At 41.0% G+C, this 22,188-nt stretch overlaps 1 protein-coding gene across 2 annotated transcripts in view; it reads left to right on the top strand.

The window, feature by feature from the left end:
* Window positions 1-248: 248 nt before the first annotated feature.
* MACO1 (macoilin 1) overlaps window positions 249-22,188 on the top strand; it is a 70,574-nt gene continuing 48,634 nt past the window's right edge. The window contains exons 1-3 of one of the 2 annotated variants that reach the window (XM_011762899.3): window positions 249-528; window positions 16,711-16,852; window positions 19,067-19,193. In XM_011762899.3, coding sequence (XP_011761201.1) covers window positions 449-528; window positions 16,711-16,852; window positions 19,067-19,193 — 349 coding nt within the window. In that variant the 5' untranslated portion in view covers window positions 249-448. The remainder of the gene's footprint in view (window positions 529-16,710; window positions 16,853-19,066; window positions 19,194-22,188) is intronic. The other variant, XM_071098360.1, reaches the window with a different exon arrangement.

Raw genomic sequence — 22,188 nt, 5'->3', positions numbered from 1 at the left:
AGGGCCTATTTATAAGCCTCTATTTAAATCTTTCTGATAGGCTCAGCCGCGGACCCAGACACCATAATGATTGGCGCATTCTTCTGTCCTTCAAAGAGGCGGGTTCTAGAGGCAGTTTTGCCTCAGCGGGCCCTGGGATTGGTCGACAGCGGTTTACCGGTGGCCTCGATTGGCCCCGCGGGCCGTCCATCGGAGCTGGGGAGGCGGGGCAGGCGGCTGGCTGGTGCTGGGCGGGCGGGCCCCGGAATTGTCATTTCTTTGTTTCCGAAGGCGGAGGAGGCTCCGAGCCCCCCCTCCCCGTGCCACCCCCTCCCCCCGGGTGCTGGCTCCATGTCTGTGTGACCGGCCCCAGGGGTAGAGTCCAGGCCCGACGCGGGGCGGGCCGGCGGCGGCGGCTGAGGTGAGAGACGGCGGCGGCGGCGCGGGCACCCGGCCCCCCAGCGGGAGGATGAAGCGGCGGAACGCCGACTGCAGTAAGCTCCGCCGCCCCCTAAAGCGGAACCGGATCACCGAGGGCATCTACGGCAGGTGAGCGGCTGCGCCCCCACTCCGCGGGCGCCGGCCCTGCGGTCCCCCGCCAGCTCGGAGGGGCCCGGCCCCGTTATGTAACCCCGACTAGGCCGCACTCCCGCCCCGGGGGCTCTCCTGAGGAGCGCTGGCCCGGGAGCAGCTGGCTGGCCCACCGGGGGTCCCCTCCGGGGGCGCGGGGCGTGGCGAGGGCTGGCCCGGCCTGGCCGGGTGGGGAGGGCGCGGCGGGCGCTAGCTGAGGGAGCCGCCGCGCCGCCGTTGGAAGCGCCGGGCCCGCCGGGGGGAGGGGCGGAGAGCCCCCCAACCAGCCCGGCGCTCCCAAGCATCCCGGCCGTGCCGCTGGGCCCAGCCAGAGGGCCGCTCCCGGGAGCCCTGACTTGCAGCCTCTGGCCCCCGAGCCCCCCGGTGGCTTGGGAGTTTGCCGGCCTGAGCCAGGAGGCGCGTGGACCACAGCGCGGGGGGTGGGGGAGGCTGACAAAGTTCAGAGCCCACTTTGGCCCCTCGTTCCCCCAAGCTGCCAGCAGCGTGGCCTGGAGCCATGCTGTCACTTCTTTCGCCTTCTACTTCCCATATGGGATCTCAAACTTGGCACCGAGGGCTGAAGCTGATACCCCCAAATCATGCCCTGTGGCCCTGCTCCAGACTCGAAAGGGTCTGATGACCAGTTTTTCAGCAAATACTGTTTTGACAATTCCAAACAGATAGCTTGCTTTGAACGTTTTTGAAAAAGGATTTTCTCCAAACTCTCTTTTTTTTTTATCCGCAAGAAAAGCAGTGTCCCTTTAAATAGAAGTTGAAATCAGTCCACCGGTAGAGAAAGACAACAGGTTCATGGGGCAACTTACTATCATAGCTTCCCCAAGTCGATTTGTGTACGACTGTTTTCTGGTTCTTCTCAGAATGTTAATTGTAAATGGTATTTGCCTTGATACAGATTTCGGTGGAGAGGTAATTAGTTTACAAAGGAGAATTCTCAGCATGTGGATATAGGCTTAATTGAGTCCTCATGGTGCTTTACAATTAGCTCTTCTAGCTGTGGGATTTCAAGAAATACGTGAGGTAGCTGATGACACCCAAGTTGTCTTAACATAACTGTACACCTTGCACATGCTCTTGTTTACAGATGTGGAATGATTGCTTTCCACAAGCAGCTGACTGTTGTAAACACTGGGGATTTTCTTCAAGTTTAAAAGCATTGAGAAGTCATAGTAAAAAGTTCTTAGGTATATTCTTATAAAATAAGCTATAGAGCATAGGAGTAATTCATTCATTCAATGGTTATATGTACTGTGTGCCAGGAACTCTTCTAATTAGTGAAGATAGAGCAGTGAATAAAACAGATTCGAATCTATGCTGAATCAATCAAACTTGACCATTTTAACTGAAACTGTAAAAGCAAAGAATTTTTCCTACACATAGATGGAGGAAAGGTCTCTTAAATGCACGTTACGTATGCTACACATTCTTGAATTAAAGAAAGTTTTTCCCCCTTGGCTATTGAAAACTATTTGACCAACTTATCATTAATGGTAACATAAGAATAGGAAAGGGATATTAAACAGAGTTGGTAGACTTAGCACAACTGTGGCATTTGAATAGCTGCTATTTACAGTAACATAAGATGATGTACCTCCATTTATAGCAAGAAGATCGAGAGTTCCATATTGTTTACATGTTTTCTGCTGTATTTCAATTTCTCTTTGTACTTGAACAAATAGACCCAGTTTACAACCTGCGCCATAATAGCTACTCAAGTGTGAATCTATGTGAAGAAGTGAATTCATTGTTTAATGAAGATTTATCATCATTAAAAAGCCATCTGATGGCTTTTGAAATTTGAATTTATTACCCTAAAGGGTTAATTGTAAATACTCCATGCAAGTTATTCAGAGGTTCGTCTGCAAAATTTTAAAAATCAACAGTGCATTAGCCTTAAATCTTCTTACACTTCTCTTTTGCATTCTTTAAGTTAAATGTTAATGAAAGACCTAAATGTATTTCTACCTGTCTTTCCTGGTTGGAGCATCATATATCAAATGAGCGTTTCAACTCACTTATCTGTTTCTTGGTTTATATTATGGAGTATTGGACTGAAGAACAAGATTTTTTCCCCCCAATTCTGTTTTTAAAGAGATTTAGAAAAATTTCCTGTTATTTCTAAAGCAAATAGGATGAGTGGACTGATTATAAACTAAAATGCTTGAGGATTCATGAATATCAGATTTCTGGTGATCATCAAATTTAAGTCTATACTAAGTTGTTTTTCACACCATCTATTGCCCATTTTGTTTCTCAACAACATCTGGCTGATTTTGGATTCATTAAACAGAGAGCCTTGTTTTTTTCCTGGGGCCGTGTTGACAGTTTTGATAACCACTGTCTACTGTTTCATAGCCAAACCTTTCATGGACTTATTATTTTCATGTTCTCAGTCTGTACAACTTTCTGAGCCTTGGCATAGGAAGGAGGCAGCTGTGGTGAAAAGCACACTGGACTGCAGGAATCAGGAGACCCAGGATCAGACTCGAAATACCAGCTCTGCTGCTTTAGGCAGACAGGGCATCCACAGCTTTAAGCCCCAGTTCTCCCATCTTCAAGTGAGTTTTGAGGACTAAAGGAGATATGTACAGTTTGTGAGATGCTTTATAAATCCTAGTGTAGTTTACAGATACTGTTTACCATGTTGTTACTATCACAGTTTAACATGTGTGGCTTATTTTTTAAGTAGGTAGGAAATACTGTAAGATTTGGTGCAACTGTAAACAAAAGTTGAGGAGCCAAAACAAGGGGTCAGTTGCTGTTTGGTCTTGCTTTAAAAAATCCTGTTGTGGAGACACTTTTAAATCATGGGCTGCAGTCCAACAACTGTTGCTGAGGTGACTGTCAAATGATATCATTTATTGTGAGTATCATGGCTGTCTTGGAATTCTGTTTCAGGGCGAGATACAAGGAAAATTAATTTTAGGCATTATATTAATGTAATCTGCATTTATACCTATGAAACATCATTTGAAAATTGAAACATGCTATAGAAATATTTTAATCCAGTTAATAATTAAAAATAGGAGAAAGGAAATAGAAATAGTGATCTTTTCATCTTACTAGGGGCTAAAGTTCAATGTAGTTCTAAAAAAATCTGACCCAGCCCAGAGCCTGACACAGAGTAGACATTCAGTGTTCAATAAATGTTGAGTGAGTAAATTAATAAATAAATGAATATAAGCTAGTCCATTTCATTCATGAAGTGCCTACGTTGTTCAGGGAGTTGTGGAGGATACAGGATAACACATGGCTCATTGTCTTCAAGGGATTTACAGTCTAGTAGGCCGTAGTAATATCATCTTAAATTTGTACAGTGGTTTAGAGTTTCCAAAGAACTTTAAGTTCTGTTCAAGTAAAAATATTTTTGTTGTACTAAATTTTAGCTTACTGTTTTAGTGGTTCACCTGACACATTAACAGCTGTATTTTGCTCTGTGCTATTTTATGATAAAGTAGACAGTTGCCACTAAATGGGGGAATCTTTTCTATCTCAAATGAGATAGATATGAAAGTACTTTAAAAATTATGAACATAAGTTATTAAGTACCTAACTTTTGTATATCTAGGGTCCTTTGGTTTTCTGGACTGGGTTCTCTCCCAGTGTCTGCCTTGACACATGTGCACCAGACATTCCCAATAGTAATATCTCATTGCAGGCGTGATTTTCCAGGTGAGGTGAGGTTAGGGTACTATGTAGTTTTTAAAAGCCTTAAGGGGATTCTGTATGGTTTACCCCCACCTCTCACCCTACCATACTTTCCACTCCCTTCCCTCAGAGAATTACTGACTTTATAATACAAAAATGAGATAAGATGTAGTAAGTAGAAGAAGGAGGCAGAAACATTTGTGTTTAAAGTATACATATATTCCAAGTTTCTACAGTTAAATGGTTATTTATACAAGTAAATACAATACGAATTTTAAGTAAGATATATGTTTTAAGCTTCTGGAAATGATTTTATATCTGCGTTACTGGTAGCTGAAGGAAGCACCCCTTCACTGTGTATTTAAGACTGCTTCCTGTCTTCGTGTACTGGATTCTGCTTGTAGTGCTGTGTGAAGCTTAGACAGTGCAGTATTGTACCTGTCATATTTTTGCAGCTTAATGCCTTAAAACTAGGACTAAGAACTCAGCACTGGTGTGTATGTTATTATTTCCCATTTTTATTTCAGAGAAAAATTCTCTGGTCCTTGGGGCTCCTCAAAAGTGACTTTTTAAAGTGATTAAATTTTACATTCTTCTCAACTTCCCAATTTCCTTTTTTAGACCCTTGTCTACATCTGATCTCCAGAGATTTCATTTGACTGCTTTTTCTGCCTCCTTAATGATGTTTTCTAAGTCTAGTTTTAGACTCCTTTGGGCTATGCTTATTAAAGTCACTGCAGGCTGTCATGACCCTTGGCTGCCTTGATTGTACATGTGTTCTGCAACTGAAACCCCAGATACCTGTGTTGCAACCTCATAGCCTAAAAGCATTTTGGTAATCTTGGTAGGCTTTAACAATCCTGGACCTGGCGCAAAAGTGACAGATTCTATATTGTTTTAGAGGAGTGTTGGGGAAGGAGAAATGGAAATGTTTTCATTAACCTGTGCAGTGAAGTATTTGTTAGCTAACCTCTTCTATTTGTGGTTTTCACAAAATACACTTTAAAAATTGGCCACACTGGGATGAAAAAGCACTTTCCTCCAACTTTCATTATGATTCTTCCTGTCTGAGCAGTCGTGGCAGTTTAGTTTCATTAGGTGTTTTGAAAATCCCTTTAAATTGCTGCTGGGTTGAGGAGGGGAACAGGAGAGAATGTGATTCACTTCACATTATTTGTTTAAAAGCTTCCTGTTTGATCAGTGATAGTCTCCTTTTTCTTCACATTGATTCCTCATGGCCCCACTTGAACCTCACTAGATTTAGACTGACCTTAATGGTAGGTTTAACAAATAATTATTTTCATTTTCTTACTGGTTATATGCTTGTATATATCTCATGGACCCAGTCCGTGTTCTGTAAGCATTTATGTTCCTAGAATCTTTTTCTTTGGCCATGTCTCCCAGATCTCCCCACTGATACTGTTAACCCTTTGGGGTTTTATGTATATAAATGTGCACCTTGTTTTATCTGTTTCTAGGCTACCATCTTGTGGAGTTTGGAGGGCAAGTAGAAATTTCACAAACATAGTTAAGTGAAATACTGTAATTAGGTTACTTTTCTTCATAAAATTTAGTGTGCTCTTCAAATATACTGATTACTTTATTCCCAGGCTTACTAGATTTGGGCATAATTATTTTACTTGGCTCTTTCTCAAGAATTAAGTCCAGAAGAAAAATAAGTTGGCTGTCCAGCAAGCTGCATAAGTAGAAAGGTACATACAACAGTAGATACACACATCCCTGTTAGACTTTTTCCACTGTGAATTTCTTCAGATACTTAAGTAGTGACTTTTCAAAGCCTCTCATGTTGCATCTTGGCATTGGGAACTTGAAAAAAGTTAATCAACTTTTAGAGAATGTTGAGGCTTTGTATCTTTGATTTGGCATTTAACTGACATCAAATAATCTCAGCTGATGAGCCTTCCAAGGCACTTGTCATCCCTGGCCTTTGAAGACGTTCATAGTACTGACCTTGATTACTTTATATTTTTTTCTCTGCTGCCTTTAAGGATATGATATGCCCACTTTGAGTCATGGGATTGTGGTACCAAAAACAATGTATCCCTCACCCCATCTCCTGTTACCTTCTGTTTTTCAGAGCTTTTGCATTTAGTGATTAAAATGGTGTGACTGGTCCACTTTTATTTATCTATTCGTATCACTGATGCATTTGAACTGTTTAGGACCAATTTCCCACCCAGCACAGAGGAGTGGTTAGAAATAATCTCATTCTGTTTTTTAATTATATTGTTACATTGTTCATCTTCAAAACACTTTTTTTTTTTTTTTTTTTTGAGACAGGGTCTCATTCTGTCGCCTAGGCTGGAGTGCAGCAGTGAGATCGCAGCTCACTGTATGCTTCATCTCCTGGGTTCAAGAGGTCCTCACACTTCAGCTGACCGAGTAGCTAGGCCCAAAGGTGTGTACTACCGTGCCTGGCCTTTTTTTTTTTTTTTTTTTTTTTTTGCGTTTTCATAAAGATGGAGTCTCGCCAAGTTGTATAGGCTGGTCTTGAACTCCTGGGATCAAGTGAGCCACTCACCTTGACCTCTCAAAGTGCTGGGATTATAGGCATGAGCCACGGCACCCACCCAACACTTTTAAAAACCAAATAAGTGGCTGAGTAGTAAAGTCAGTAGTTTGCCTATCTTGTAGCAAGAACGATTGAACATTAAAGAGAATGAATACTATGTTCATGTCCAAAATAAGGATTCCTGTCTCAGAAAAGAGAGGTACTGTCTGAGGCTTGAGTCTTCTTTCTCAGATGTAATAAGAATTTTTGGCCAGGTGTGATGGCTGTAACCCCAGCACTTTGAGAGGCTGAGGCAAGAGGATCACTTGAGTCCAGGAGTTCAAGACTAGTCTAGGTAACAGAGAGAGACCTCATCTCTACTAAAATTCAAAAAAATTAGCGGGGTGTGGTGTCACATTCTTGTAGTCCCAGCTACTCGGGAGGCTGAGGCGGGAGGATCATGTGAGCCCAGGAGTTTGAGGCTGCAGTGTGCCATGATCGTGTTACTACACTCCAGCCTGGGCAATAGAGCAAGACCCTGTGTCGAAAAGAGAATTGGCTGGGTGTGGTGGTTAATATAATCCCAAAGTGCTGATATTACAGGCATGAGCCACCACAACCAGCCCCCAATTTAAAAGAAAAAAAAAAAAAAATCTAGAATGGAAATCGCTAAAAAAGATTTTCACAGTTTTGTGGTATAACATTTTTATAAAGGTCTGTATAGACCACAGAGATATCAAAGACAGGTATTGTAACCTAATGCAGGTGGTGAGTTTTAGAATTTCTGTTTCAAGAATACTTTTAACAGTGTGGAGTCTATGGGGTTTAGGAAGGGGAGGAGTGAAGAAGCATAGGAGGGAGAGAAAAGAACTCACAGGCTCGAAAAAACCCTGTTAACATTATATAAACATTAGAAATTCATTTCATAAGGGAATCAAAATTATGCTTCATATAATTGATAGTAATAATCTGCTTAATCACACCTTATATTTGTATCATACTTGTAACTTTTCCAGATGTTTTCATATTAATTATCTCATTTTATCCTCACAAGTGTGAAATAGGCAGAGTAGTTATTGCCATTTTATAGGAAACAAACCTGAGGAATAGAGAACTAAAAAGCTGCAAGGCACGGTTGAAAGAGTATAGAAAGAGAAGTCAGGGGACTGCAGACAACAGTGTAAATTCTACGTGGAACACTATGTTGCTGCTAAAATGAATAAGGGAAATTTCTATATAAAGAAGTGGACATGACTGGGCCTGGTAGCTCACGCCTGTGTAATCCCAGCACTTTGGGAGGTCGAGGTGGGTGGATCACCTGAGGTCAGGAGTTCAAGACCAGCCTGGCCAACATGGCGAAACCCCATCTCTACTAAAAATACAAAAATTAGCTGGGCGTGGTAGCATGAACCTGTAATCCCAGCTACTTGGGAGACCGAGGCAGGAGAACTGCTTGAACCTGGGAGGCAGAGGTTGCAGTGAGTCGAGATCGCGCCACTGCACTCCAGCCTGGGCGACAGAGTGAGACTGTCTCAAGAAAAATAAAATTAAAAAAAAAACTAAAAAAAAAAAAAATGGACATGTCAAACAGAAACCTGTTTTTGTTAAGAAACACATTTGTTTATATAGAAAAAACAAACTATATTTATGAATTATCTAACAGCAGTCATCTTGGGGCAGGGCTACTAAGGGCTTTTATATTATTATATATTATATGACCTTTTAAATAACAAGTATATGTTGCTGCTTTTTAACTTTTCATTTTGAAATAATTTTAGATTTAAACAGAAAAGTCACAAAAATAGTACAAAGTACTTACACCTTAGTGAAACGTACCTTATTTATTTATTTATTTATTTTTAAAGAAAGAACAATAGCCAGGCATGGTGGCTTATGCCTGTCACCCTTGCTACTTGGGAGGCTAAGGTGGGAAGATTGCTTGAGCTCAGGAGGTTGGAGGTTGCAGTAAATTGTGATTGCACCACTGCGCTACAGCCTGGGAGACAGAGTAAGTCTGACAAAAATAAACAAACAAAAAAGGGCATATTTCACACAGTTAGATTTGTTGTTGCAGTGGCTGCACATGTACGTGTGTGTGTGTATAATTGACACTAGAAAGGTTCCCTTTGCAGTATGCAGAAGGCCTAGAATAGAAAAGAGAATTATGGAACAGATTGGTCTTCTCAGCCTGCTCCCCTTTTTTGAATTTTATACAAGAAGGTGCCTGCAGAATGCAGCAGTAGTTCCAGTTTATTTTATCTTAAGGCTCACACGCAACTTTCTATAGTTTTTTTTTCTTGTCAAAATTTTTTTTTGTCTCTGGATCTCTTTACACTCTTAAAAATGATTGAGGCCGGACACTGTGGCTCACGCCTGTAATCCCAGCACTTTGGGAGGCCGAGACGGGTAGATCACCTGAGGTCGGGAGTTCGAGACCAGCCTGACCAACATAGAGAAACCCCGTCTCTACTAAAAATGCAAAATTAGCCAGGCACATGGTGGCACATGCCTGTAATCCCAGCTACTTGGGAGGCTGATGCAGGAGAATCACTTGAATCCGGGAGGCAGAGGTTGCGGTGAGCAGAGATCGCGCCATTGCATTGCAGCCTGGGCAACGAGCAAAACTCTGTCTCAAAAAAAAAAAAAAAAAAAAAAGATCGAGAACATCTCAGAGATTTGGTTTATATGGATTATATCTACCAATATTTACTGTATTAGAAGTTAAAACTGGCTTGGCTCATGCCTGTAATCCCAACATTTTGGGAGGTCAAAGTAGGAGGATTACTTGAGCCCAGGATCTTACTTTGTTGACCAACCTGTGCAACATAGCGACATCCCATCTCTACAAAAAAAAAAAAAGCACACCAAAAAATTAGCCAAGCATGGTGGCATGTGCCCGTAGTCCTAATTACTCTGGAGGCTGAAGTAGGAGGATCACTCGAGCCCAGGTTGAGGTTGAGGCTTCAGTGAGCTATGATTGTACCACTGCACTTCAGCCTGGGCAGCAAAGGAAGATCCCAATTCTGGGGGAAAAAGAGAAAGGAAGAAAAGAAAAGTTAAAACAGAAAAATTTAAAACATTAGTTCACTTAACAGTAACAATAAATTGCCGGGCACAGTGGCTCACGGCTGTAATCCCAGCACTTTGGGAGGTGGATCACCTGAGGTCAGGAGTTCAAGACCAGCCTGGCCAACATGGTGAAACCCCATCTCTACTAAATACAAAAATTAGCCAGGCGTGGTGGTAGGCGCCTGTAATCCCAGCTACTTGAGAGGCTGAGGTGGGAGAATCACTTGAACCTGGGAGGTAGAGGTTGCAGTGAGGCAAGATCGTGCCGTTGCACTCCAGCCTGGGCGACAGAGTGAGACTCCATCTCAAAAAAAAAACAAAAGTGACCGGACGCGGTGGCTCACACCTGTAATCCCAGCACTTTGGGAGGCCGAGGCGGATGGATCGCGAGGTCAGGAGATCGAGACCATCCTGGTTAACATGGTGAAACCCCGTCTCTACTAAAAATGCAAAAAATTAGCCGGGCGTCATGGTGGGCGCCTGTAGTCCCAGCTACTTGAGAGGCTGAGGCAGGAGAATGGCGTGAACCCGGGAGGCGGAGCTTGCAGTGAGCCGAGATGGCACCACTGCACTCCAGCCTGGGCTACTGAGCGAGACTCCATCTAAAAAAAAAAAAAAAGTAACAATAGCTTAATAAATTCGTGAGAAGACTGGTGTGGTTTTACATTTTTGCATAGCTCTTCAGTGTGTGGCTTACTAGAAGACACTTTGAGAACCACTGTTGTCATCAGAACCAGTGGCAGGTAGGCCAAGTGGAGTGATAGTCTGGCACCCAGAACAAGGCTTATTAAATTCGTTTCTTCATAGTGAAGAACATTCAGAACAGATGGGAGCAGGTTCATGGTAATCCTTCAGGCAGAAGCTGTATTGGTTATCTTGGTTGATGTTGCTTTCTCCAGATACCTTCCCAGTCGGTCACCTGTGTATCATCTTTCCCTCTATATTCATTGTAAGTATGTGCTTTGGTAAAAGTCCTACTGTCAGTCCTAAACACTTTTCTGCATTACAGATCATTCCTTCAACTTTTTTTTTTTTTTTTTTTTTTTTTTTGAGACGGAGTTTTGCTCTTGTTGCCCAGACTGGAGTGCAGTGGTATGATCTCGGCTCACTGTAACCTCTGCCTCCCGGGTTCAAGCGATTCTCCTGCTTCAGCCTCCAGAGTAGCTGGGATTACAGGCATCTGCCTGGCTAATTTTTTTTGTATTTTTTAATAGAGACGGGGTTTCACCGTGTTGGCCAGCCTGGTCTCAAACTCCTGACTTCAGGTGATCCGCCCACCTCGGCCTCCCAAAGTGCTGGAATTGTACGTGTGAGCCACTGTCCCTGGCCTCAAAAAATATTTTTTGAGGAAAAAAAAATAGTTAAGCTCCTATAGTCAGAGTGCTGTGCTGGGCACTAAGGAGATAAAGCAGAGAACAAAATGGGCAGCTCCTTTTTTCTTGTGGACTTTACATCCAAACAGCTAATTACACAAAATATTATTTAATTATCATTGTGATTCAATGTTCTTATAGTACAAGATGCTATGTAAGTATGCAATGGGGTCCTAGTCTTTACTTTGGGGTTAGGGCGGCTTTTTGTGAGGAAGTGATATTTGTACTGTGCCGAAGGATGAGTAGCAATGGAAGTGCTTCGTTTAGTTTTAATTGTACTTAGGCAGGGATCTTGGCTTTGACTCAGAAAGAAATGTAGAAAAATGGAAGAACTAACCCTGAACAGTTTGAATATTCCCAGTTAAGAGGAGGACAGTCAACAGTTTGGTGATAAGCACTGATTATCTGATTAGGGCATTGTCTTTTTTTCTGAGACATCCTGTAATTGAGTGGAAGTTCCATGACAATGAGAAATTTATATTATATACCAGTGCTTCTAAAACTTGATTGTATGCACAAGTAGCTTAGGGGTCTGGTTAAAATGCAGGCTTAGATTAAATAAGTCCTGAAATTCTGCTTTTCTCAAAAGCTCATATGTGACAGCGATTCTGCTATTCCAGAGACCAATACTTTGATTAGCAAATGGGCAGTATGAGACTTCAGGTAGAGTACAAGCCAGATAAGGGGCTGAATGAATGTTCTAGAGGTGATGTCCAGTAGAGAGAGGTATTGGATAACAGAAAAGATAAAGCAGTTTGGTCTAGGAAGTATCATGGCAGATACTGAATGCAAAAGGTGACTCACAGTTGCCTTTACCGAGAGGACAGGAAAGCTGGGATTGAGATGGATGGCTACTAGCAGAGCCAGTGAAATATTCCACAGACTCATTTCTGTAGTGAGCACCAAGTGAACTAAATGGCCATTAGTCTGCCTAGGGAAAAGGTCAGGTACTGAGGATTGATGGCCAGCTCGTGGTAATTGTGTGGGCTCCAGAAAATGATCTAGATGATAAGCAGCTAGAGATACTGGAAAAAAGGTGCACTTTACTTGGAATAAGAAGAATGTTGAATACTGCTTCTCATTAATCATAGATGATTAATCTATGGATGGAGAGTACAGCTAAATGGATTGAGGTAAAAAATGGTTGTAAATGGCAAAAGTAGGAATAGAATGGGGGGGAATCTTATAGTTAATATTCACTTTGATAGAGTCACTACCATTAAGCCTAACAATTGCATAAGACTTCTTAATTTCATTGGCACTCAGAATAGAAGCTTACAAGACCCTCAGAAGATGTTATTCATTTGCCCTTGTTTCAATATATTATTTTAGAAAATATCTTTTTGTTGCAGTTATGCTTTAAAATTTTGTTTAAGATACAGTATAGTTATTAGCAAATTTATTTGAATCAGAGAATCAAGGTAACATCAAATTAGCCATGAGTCATATAATGAACTGTGTATAAAAGTATTTTATATTAAATCATATTTTCTTCATGGTTTAAAAGAAATGTTTTAGAATGCCATGATGGCTTAAATCCCTGTCTAATAATCCTTTGGAATATCATCTCTTTAGATTTGGTAAAAATCTTATGACCTTCAGAATATGAAAGGAGAGGAATTAGGGCTTTTACTGTGATGAGCAGTCATTTTAGATTACTTGTCTTTTAACTTCTGTACATGTACCTACAGAAGGATGAGAGGCATGATTTACTGATAGAGAGGGCTAAGTGAATACTGAATCAGGCAGCTGTCTTAAACTTCCAAAACCTCTAAGACTAAAATGACTCAATAGAATTCAAGATTAGTCTTAGAGAAAGTCAGCTTTGTTAATTAGGTTATCTCTTGATTTTAGAGGCAGGCCTGCCTGAAATGAGAGCCAGAGGAAAGTTGAGGGTATGTTTGTAAAAGATCAAGTTTTATTAGATATCTGTATTTCTAAACCATGACTCAGTAAGAACTGGATGTCAAGGAACATCAAAGATATGAAAGCAGTTGTTTGAAAAGAAATGTATCAAAAGGAACCCCGCCTTAAAGTTATGCAATTGAAAAAGAATAGTCACTAACAAAGATGGTAATTTTTGAACTGCCTTAGTTTTAAATGATTGAATTATTAAAAAGTACGTATTCAACAGGCTGCCATTCTTTGGATAATGCTATCTAAATAGTGAAGCGGAATGTTGCCATGGCAGGATCTGACTGGGATCTGACTGGGATCCTGCCATGCCTTGGGGGCATTTTGGGCAGAAAGCAATTGGTGGTACTCTTTCTTCTCCGCTTTGGGAATGGTAAGGGCTAGACCAGATGGGGTACCCTTCATGTCTCATTCAGCTACATTCCAGAGATAGCTCCGTAGGGAAAAGGATTAATCAGGAAAATGACTATATTTCCTTGCCCTTTTTTTTTTCTTTTAAGAGATGGGTTCTTGGCCAGGCACAGTGGCTCATGCCTGTAATCCCAGCACTTTGGGAGGCCAAGGTGGGCAGATCACTTGAGGTCAGGAGTTCGAGACCAGCCTGGCCAACATGGTGAAAACACGTCTCTACTAAAAAAATACAAAAATTAGCTGGGCATGGTGTGGTGGTGTGCACCTGTAGTCTCAGCTACTTGGGAGGCTGAGGCAGGAGGATCGCTCGAATCCGGGAAGTGGAGGTTGCAGTGAGCTGAGATCACGTCACTGCACTCCAGCCTGGGTGATAGAGTGAAACTTAGTCTCAAGAAAAAGAAAGAGATGGGGTCTCACTTTGTTGACCAGGCTGGACTTGAACACCTGGGCTCAAATGATCCTCCTACCTCAGCCTCCCAAATAGCTGGGACTACAGGTGCATGCCACTGCTTCTAGCTATGCCATTTAAAAAAAAAAAAATCTGAAACCATGGTGGAGAGGCTGTTATTCCTTTTTCAAGATGTAGAAACAGTTCTAGACACAAGGAAAAAACCTCTTAGTTTTAAAGTCAAGCACCTTGGAAATCTAGTTTCAAACTAGATTTGTGCTCCCGAATACCTCCATGAGTCAGTTGTGTTTTTTGTTTGTTTTTGTTTTTGTTTTGAGACAGGATCTTGCTCTGTCACCCAGGCTGGAGTGCAGTGGCACAGTCATGGCTCACAGCAGCATGGACCTCCCAGGTTCAAGCAGTTCTACCTCAGCCTCCTGAGTAGCTGGGACTACAAGTGTGTGCCACCACACCTGGCTAATTTTTAAATTTTTTGTACAGATGGGGTCTCACTATGTTGCCCAGGCTGGTCTTGAACTCCTGGACACAAGCAACCCTCCCATCTTGGCCACCCAAAGTGTTGGAATTACAGGTATAAGCCACTGTGCCTGGTTCTCATTTGTTCTAGAATAAAATGTGCATTGCTCTCCACTAGGTCAGTTATGGATTTAATGAGTGAGAATTACAAGGGCTCTGTCTTCATCAGGCCAGCAGAACTCTAGTGAATTGAAACTAAAAGGTGGGACTTAGGATTCAAGACTGTGTTCTGGCCAGGCGCATACCTGAAGTCCCAACACTTTGGGAGGGTGAGGCAGGTGGAGCCCAGGAGTTTGAGACCAGCCTGGGTAACATGGTGAGACCCTCATCTCTATAAAAAATTTAAAAAAAAAATAGCCAAATGAGGCACACACCTTTATTACCACCTACTTGGGAAGCTGAGGTAGAAGGATTACTTGAGCCCAGGAGATTGAGGCTGCTGTGAGCTATGATCTTGCCACTGCACTTCATCCTGGGAGACAGCGCCAGACCCTGTCTCAAAAAAAAAAAAAAAAAAAAAAAAAAAGATTGTGTTCTTTTGTGATTTGCTTCAGGTTCCTTTACAGCAAACCTCTTAGTAGAAACTTACTATCAAACCTAAATAAGTTCTAAGGATAAATATTAGAAATCCACCTTAGATGACAAATTATGTATCACTGTGAATACTGTATCATTGAGGGTCACATGTTTCTGTTCTTGACATCTCTTACCTGAATGGCTTCAAAGGGCACAAAATAAATCCTCAATGCTGGATCCTGCTTTTTTCCCCTTTTTTCTTTTTTTCCTTTTCTTTTTATTATTTTACTTTTAAGTTCTTGCTTTTGTTTTTGTTTTTTCCTCCAAGTATGTCTTTTGTATCTTATTGGAATATATTTCAAAATTATTTATTAAAAATCTCAATTTTGTTGTTTTTTTATTTTTATTTTTATTATTTTATTTTTTTTTTTGAGATGGAGTCTTGCTCTGTCGCCCAGGCTGGAGTGCAGTGGCCGGATCTCAGCTCACTGCAAGCTCTGCCTCCTGGGTTTATGCCATTCTCCTGCCTCAGCCTCCCGAGTAGCTGGGACTACAGGCGCCCGCCACCTCGCCCAGCTAGTTTTTTTGTATTTTTTTTTTTTTTTTTAGAGAGACGGGGTTTCACCGTGTTAGCCAGGATGGTCTCGATCTCCTGACCTCGTGATCCACCCGTCTCGGCCTCCCAAAGTGCTGGGATTACAGGCTTGAGCCACCGCGCCCGGCCTTGTTGTTTTTTTAAATGACTAACTTGATCACATCAGTATTGGAGTGTTTGTATTTGTCCCAAGTGAAAGTGAATTTTAGGTATTTCCAATTTGTATATTGTGGAAAATATTTTTTAATACCTAAAGTTGACCTCTAGAATTGGCAGGATTAGGATCACAGAAATAGAGGCTTGTTAACAAGTAGAATCTAAAGACTTCTATTGTCCATTATGCAACTAATGAACTGGAAAATTGACCTATGGAGTATATGAAAAATAATATTTTTTTCTGTGTCCTTACCTTGTTTGACCTACTGCAGTGGTTACATATGTGTCCTAACTGGCTTGTCTGAATGTTTCTGTTTAACACAAGTCCAGAGGGAACTGGGAACACACATTTACATATCAACTGGAGCATGGCTTAGATGTTTAAGGGTTTTTTTCTTTAATGTACATTTTTGTGCTTTCGCAGCCCTTGGTAGTGATTTAGCATCTGCTCCCTAAGTTTGTTTCTATTTGGGGAAGTCATTTGGTTTTTGTTTGGTTAATGCAGATGAATACTATATACAGAGGCAAGAGGAAAAGGGGGAAAAAAAAAAGACAGAATTCTTTAGGCATGTAAGGATGTGCATCAAGAATTTCAAAGACTCTTCGAACAGATGTAGAGGGGTGGGGAAACAGCAAATTTGAAGCCTTTCAACTGTGACATTTTCTTCTAATGAAGAACAGCTTGAAAGCTGTAATTTTGAGAGTGTTGCAGTATTTTGAAGTCAGACACTTAGCACATTTTTAAAATAGTGGTGGGATTTAAATGGTTTTTTTCCATCTTAAGTGGAATTAAGCATTTTTGGCTATCATCTTATCTTGATAGTTTTGAGTCTGAGAATGAACACCAGAGAGCATTTAAAGTGCAGAGAGGCCATGGCAGCATCTCTTTTTTGTGCTTTATCTCCATTGTTTTCAAGATATGCGGAGGTATTTTTTTGTCGTTTTTAAACAGAAATAGTGAATTTTCTATTTCTAGTTATTCACAAATGACCTTAAATTAATTCGTTATTTTTATATTTTGCAGTACATTTTTATACCTGAAATTCCTGGTGGTGTGGGCACTTGTCCTCCTAGCCGATTTTGTCCTGGAGTTCAGATTTGAATATCTGTGGCCATTCTGGCTTTTCATCAGAAGCGTCTATGATTCCTTCAGATACCAGGGACTGGTATGTTTACTAATACATGTTTTCCGTGTGTGGGGACCGTTCAGCTATTTAAAATAGGTGTTATTAGCAATAGGTGACTATGTTAGGATTAGCTTATAGGGTCCATTAACTGAAATTGACCTCTAAACTATTTTGTCTAAACCCATTGATCAAATAGTTACATTTTCTCCTGCTGTCCCATTCCAGTGAAACAGAACAGTGGAGGAAGCAATAATTACTCGGTCATTTGGAGGGCGGCAACCTAGTCTGGGGGTGGCATATCCCCTCCCCTTCCATTTCCTGTTGCAACCAATAAAGGCCATTCCTACCTTTAAAAAAAAAAAATTGCTCAGTCCTGCTTTGAAGTGTTTGTGGGTTCCCTGTTGCTAGGTTAGTGATTGGATTTGAGTTAGAGTAGTGTTTCAAACGTTTTGGTCTCAGGGCCCCTTTTCACTCTTAAAAACTATTGAGGACTCCAGAGAGCCTTTGTTAATGTGGCTTATATCTGTCCAGATTTACTGTATTAGAAGTCAAAACTGAGAAAACTTTAAAATACATACTTATTAATTCACTTAAACATAATAGGCCCATTACATGTTAATAGAAATTACATTTTTAAGTGAAAAATAGCTATATTTTCTAAAACAAACAATATAGAACAGTGGCTTCATTTTTGTAAATCTCTTTAATATCTAGCTCAATGGAAGACACCTACATTCTCATATCTGCTTCTGAAGTCAGTCTGTTACTGTATCACATGTCATGTAACTTACAGAAAATTCCACCATATGCATGAGTGAGTGTAAAAAAGGCAGATAACATCTTAGTATTGTTATGAAAATAGTTTTAACCTCAAAGAGCCTTTGGAGGGATCTCAAAGATACCCCAGAAATCCCCAAACCACATTTAGACAGCTGCTAGATTGGAGCAAGCATAGGCCTGGGCTTGTTCCCTTGATTAATGTGTTAATTCTGTTGTGTTCTACAGCCACATCTTAAAACTATAACTCTCCCACCCAGGCCTGGTGCTTTGGTCAGAGCAAATCCATGCTTTAAAAAGATAGTTTCAGCTCATGTTCTATTGGCGATTGTGGTGTCCAGAGGAAAACTGCATTATTAAAATTACTATTAGGTTGGTGCAATTACTTTTGCCCCAGTTACTTTTGCGCCAACCTAATAACATCAGTATATGTCTTACTAATATTATGGTTCATCTGTGCTCCAGAAAGCCTGTCTTTTAAGAATGAAGCTCTTTAGGAATGGTTTGTGAGGAGAGAGAAGACTTTTCTGTATTAAAATTCTAGTTTTTTCAGGGCTGGTGGTGGTTCACACCTGTAATCCCGGCACTTTGGGAGGCTAAGGCGGGCGGATCACAAGGTCAGGAGATTGAGACCATCCTGACTAACATGGTGAAACCCCGTCTCTACTAAAATTACAAAAAATTAGTTGGGTCTGGTGGCACGTGCCTATAGTCACAGCTACTCAGGAGGCTGAGGCAGGAGAATCACTTGAACCTGGGAGGTGGAAGTTGCAGAGAGCCAAGATTGCACCACCGCACTCCAACCGGGGTGACAGAGCGAGACTCTACCTCCAAAAAAAAAAAAAAAAAAAAAATTCTAGTTCTTTTAGGTAACCCACATTTATTTGGAATCCAAACGAACTCACTGTGGTCCCACCTCAGTTCATTCTGATCCAGTTCTTTTTCATGATTTGAGGACCATAAAGTAGTAGTAGTATTCTTTAATGTTAAAGTAACCACTACTTTTTAATTTTATTTATTTTTTTTGAGACGGAGTCTCACTCTGTTGCCCAGGCTGGAGTGTGCAGCCGCGCAAGCTCCGCCTCCTGGGTCCATGCCGTTCTCCTGCCTTAGCCTCCTGAGTAGCTGGGACTACAGGCGCCTGCCACCTCACCTGGCTAAAGTTTTGTATTTTTAGTAGAGACGGGGTTTCACCGTGTTAGCCAATATGGTCTCGATTTCCTGACCTCGTAATCCGCCCGCCTCTGCCTCCCAAAGTGCTGGGATTACAGGCATGAGCCATCGCACCCGGCCACCACTACTTTTCATATGGTTGATTTTAAATGTTTAAAATCTCCTTTTGTGAATTTGCTCTATAGTTACCAAGTTATCTCTTAGCAGTTTCAATAATTTTGTCCAACATACATTTAACAACATGTGGTTGAAAATAACAAGTTCTAAGATGTGTCTTTTATTTTGTTTTCTTTTTCCCTTTAGGCCTTCTCAGTATTTTTTGTTTGTGTAGCATTCACGTCAAATATAATATGCCTGCTGTTCATCCCCATACAGTGGCTTTTTTTTGCTGCTAGCACATATGTGTGGGTTCAGTACGTGTGGCACACAGGTAAGTCTTAATGATTGCTTAGATAGATAGAAATCTTAGATTCAAATTTTTCAATGTGGTTATTTCTTTGGATACATTATTTAGAGTTGAGTTTAATGTGGACATTTTAAAGTTTTCTTAATAGATTATAATATACCTTCAAATATATATATATTTTTTTCATTATTTGAATCAAAACTTTAAGTTGTTATGATTTGATATTTCAGTTACAGGCATTGCGGGTACCAACTCTCACTCTGAATATATCTTTTTTTAAAAAAATAGTTGGAGTGATTTCTATCTAGGTATACTTGAAGATAGCCATGTGCCAAAAAAGAAAAAAATGTTCATGGAGTTTCATCATTGAAAGGAATGTCATTTAGATGAATCCTTAATTTGGCACAAGAATCCCCACAGCATCCCTGGCACATGGTGGTTTTACCTGTCATGGAAAACCTACAGTAACAAGGAACTTACCTACCATTCCTGGTACCCTACTCTGTTTTTGGGAGGTATAAAATAAAGTTCTTCCTCATATTAGCCAGAATTTTCTTCCTTACATTTTGACCCAGTATGTCTTAACTGTTTTGGGGCTTGTTGATTCCTTTTAAAAAGATTCTATTTATTTATTTTTTTTAGGATGGGGTCTCACTATGTTGCCCAGGCTGGACTTGAACTCCTGGGCTCAAATGATCCTCCCACCTCAGCCTCCTAAGTATCAGGACTAAGCCACAGCTTGCTGATTTCTTAGAGGATCTAAAGAGGTTTTCCCAGAAAAATACAAGGGAATGTGTAAAACTTTTCCTTAAAATGTCAAGGGGGACAGGCACAGTGGCTCACGCCTGTAATCCCAGCACTTTGGGAGGCCGAGGCAGGCAGATCACCTGAGGTCAGGAGTTTGAGACCAACGTGGCCAACATGGTGAAACCCTGTCTCTACTAAAAATACAAAAATTAGCTGGGTGTGGTGGTGCATACCTGTAATCCCAGCTACTCAGAAGGCTGAGGCAGGAGAATCGCTTGAACCTGGGAGGCAGAGGTGGCAGTTAGCCAAGATGGCACCACTGCACTCCAGCCTGGGTGACAGAGCGAGACTCCATCTCAAAAAACACAAAAGAAACAAAACAAAAAATATTAAGGGACCTACCAGACCATCCCCTCAATCTCAAACATTGAACCTCTGCATTAGAGCCACACTGAATGAATGTGATCTCCCATGTTAACATTTCTTTAGAGATTTAAAGACACTGTCATAACCTCTTAAGTCTTTTCTGTAGGCAAGAACATCTCTGGTTTCATCAGCTTTTCCTTATTATTTTAAGAGCTTTTACCCTCCTAGTCTGCCTACCTCAGTGGTTCTCTACACTGTTGCAGGTGTGTTCTGACTAGAGTAGATCTCCCTACTTCTTAGAGCTATACTTCTGTTACTTTAAACTAAGATCAGATGAGATACTTTGACAGCCTCAGCCCACTGTGAAAGCCAGAGTTTGGTATGCACTAGGATTTGAGGATTGGCTCTCAGAGTCAAACTTGTTTGCAAAGCTGCGTGAAACTTGATTCTTGGGCCCAGCTACAACCTTCAGGATTTTGACCAGAGAGGGAGCACCAAATAATAAAAGCTGTCTGGACCAACATTCATCCTCTTCTCAGAACTGCTGAGATGATGATGTTGGCCCATGTAGAAACACACAATTGAGCTCTGTTTTTTAAAGTATCTGCTATGAATGAGCATGCTTTTCTCCATGTTTTACACTCTTTCATATCTGACTTGATTTATAAGCTACTATGAAGGTTCTTCAGTCTGCTTTCCTCTAATTAAAGTGATTTTTCTTCCCACCAGTTTTTAATTTGTGTTTCCTTATCCTGGGCCTCAGTTTCGAGTGAGCTGCCTTTTATACTTGTCACTCTCCCTAGGTCTCAACTTCTCTGTTATATGTAGGTGGAGTAATCTAAATAATGGCTGAAGAATCTTCCACCTCAAATATTCTGTGACTCTGAGGAGCTGTGGCGATTTCTTAAATTTCTTTAGTAATATCTTAGTAGTGGAGAAGAAACTAACCATATAACTATTAATAGAACCTATTGGGAACTGGTTCAGTGGGTGACCCACAGGGCAGCAGTGTAGCTAAAGTCATAAAATACTACTGGCCCCTCTTTAGCCCTCGGCTCAGAAATGAATATTGGAATAGCTAAGTTATGAAATATGTTTTAATTTGGGATGACTAGTGCTTAAACAAATGAAACAAAAAACTGCTTTTATTGGGCTGACAAAGATGAGTGCAATTTCTATAACTTGGGGTAGTTTTTCTTACAGTTGTTAAAATTTAAAATTATTTGATGACAATATTAGGAATGGTTGATGAAATTACATATGATTACAAAGAATAATATTGTAGCATAAGCTTTTTTCCTGGTGGTTAAGAGGGGAAAAAAACAGGATATAAAACTGTATGTACAATATGATTATTATACTTGCTCAAAAAACTTTCAATGTGATTTTGTTTATTTCATAGATGTAGAATACAGGTATTTTGTCTAATTTTTCTATTTTTTCTGTAATATGCTTATTGTGTTTTTTTAACCTTGTAAATCAATATAGAGAATAGGGCAGATAAATATTTGAAAATGCATTTTGAAATGATTTTGAAAATGCATTGTCCTGTGTGTTCCTGTTTTTCCTCCTACGTTGTGAAAATACCTATTTTTGGGCTGGGCACAGTGACTCACACCTGCAGTCCCAGCACTTTGGGAGGCCAAGGCGGATGGATCATTTGAGTTCAGGAGTTCAAAACCAACCTGGCCAAAATGGCGAAACTCTTCTCTACTAAAAATACAAAAATTAGCCGGACATGCTGGCATGTGCCTGTAATCCCAGCTGCTCAGGAGGCTGAGGCAGGAAAATCGCCTGAATCCGGGAGGCGGAGGTTGCAGTGAAGTGAGATTGTGCCACTGCACTCCAGCCTGGGCGACAGAGCCAGACTCTGTCTCAAAAAAAAAAAAAGAAAGAAAGAAAAGGA

This window comes from Macaca nemestrina, chromosome 1 (genome assembly GCF_043159975.1).
Source record: "Macaca nemestrina isolate mMacNem1 chromosome 1, mMacNem.hap1, whole genome shotgun sequence".
Taxonomy (NCBI): Eukaryota; Metazoa; Chordata; class Mammalia; order Primates; family Cercopithecidae; genus Macaca; species Macaca nemestrina.
Note: the sequence above shows the minus strand (reverse complement) of the source record. Positions and strands in the feature narration are given on the sequence as shown.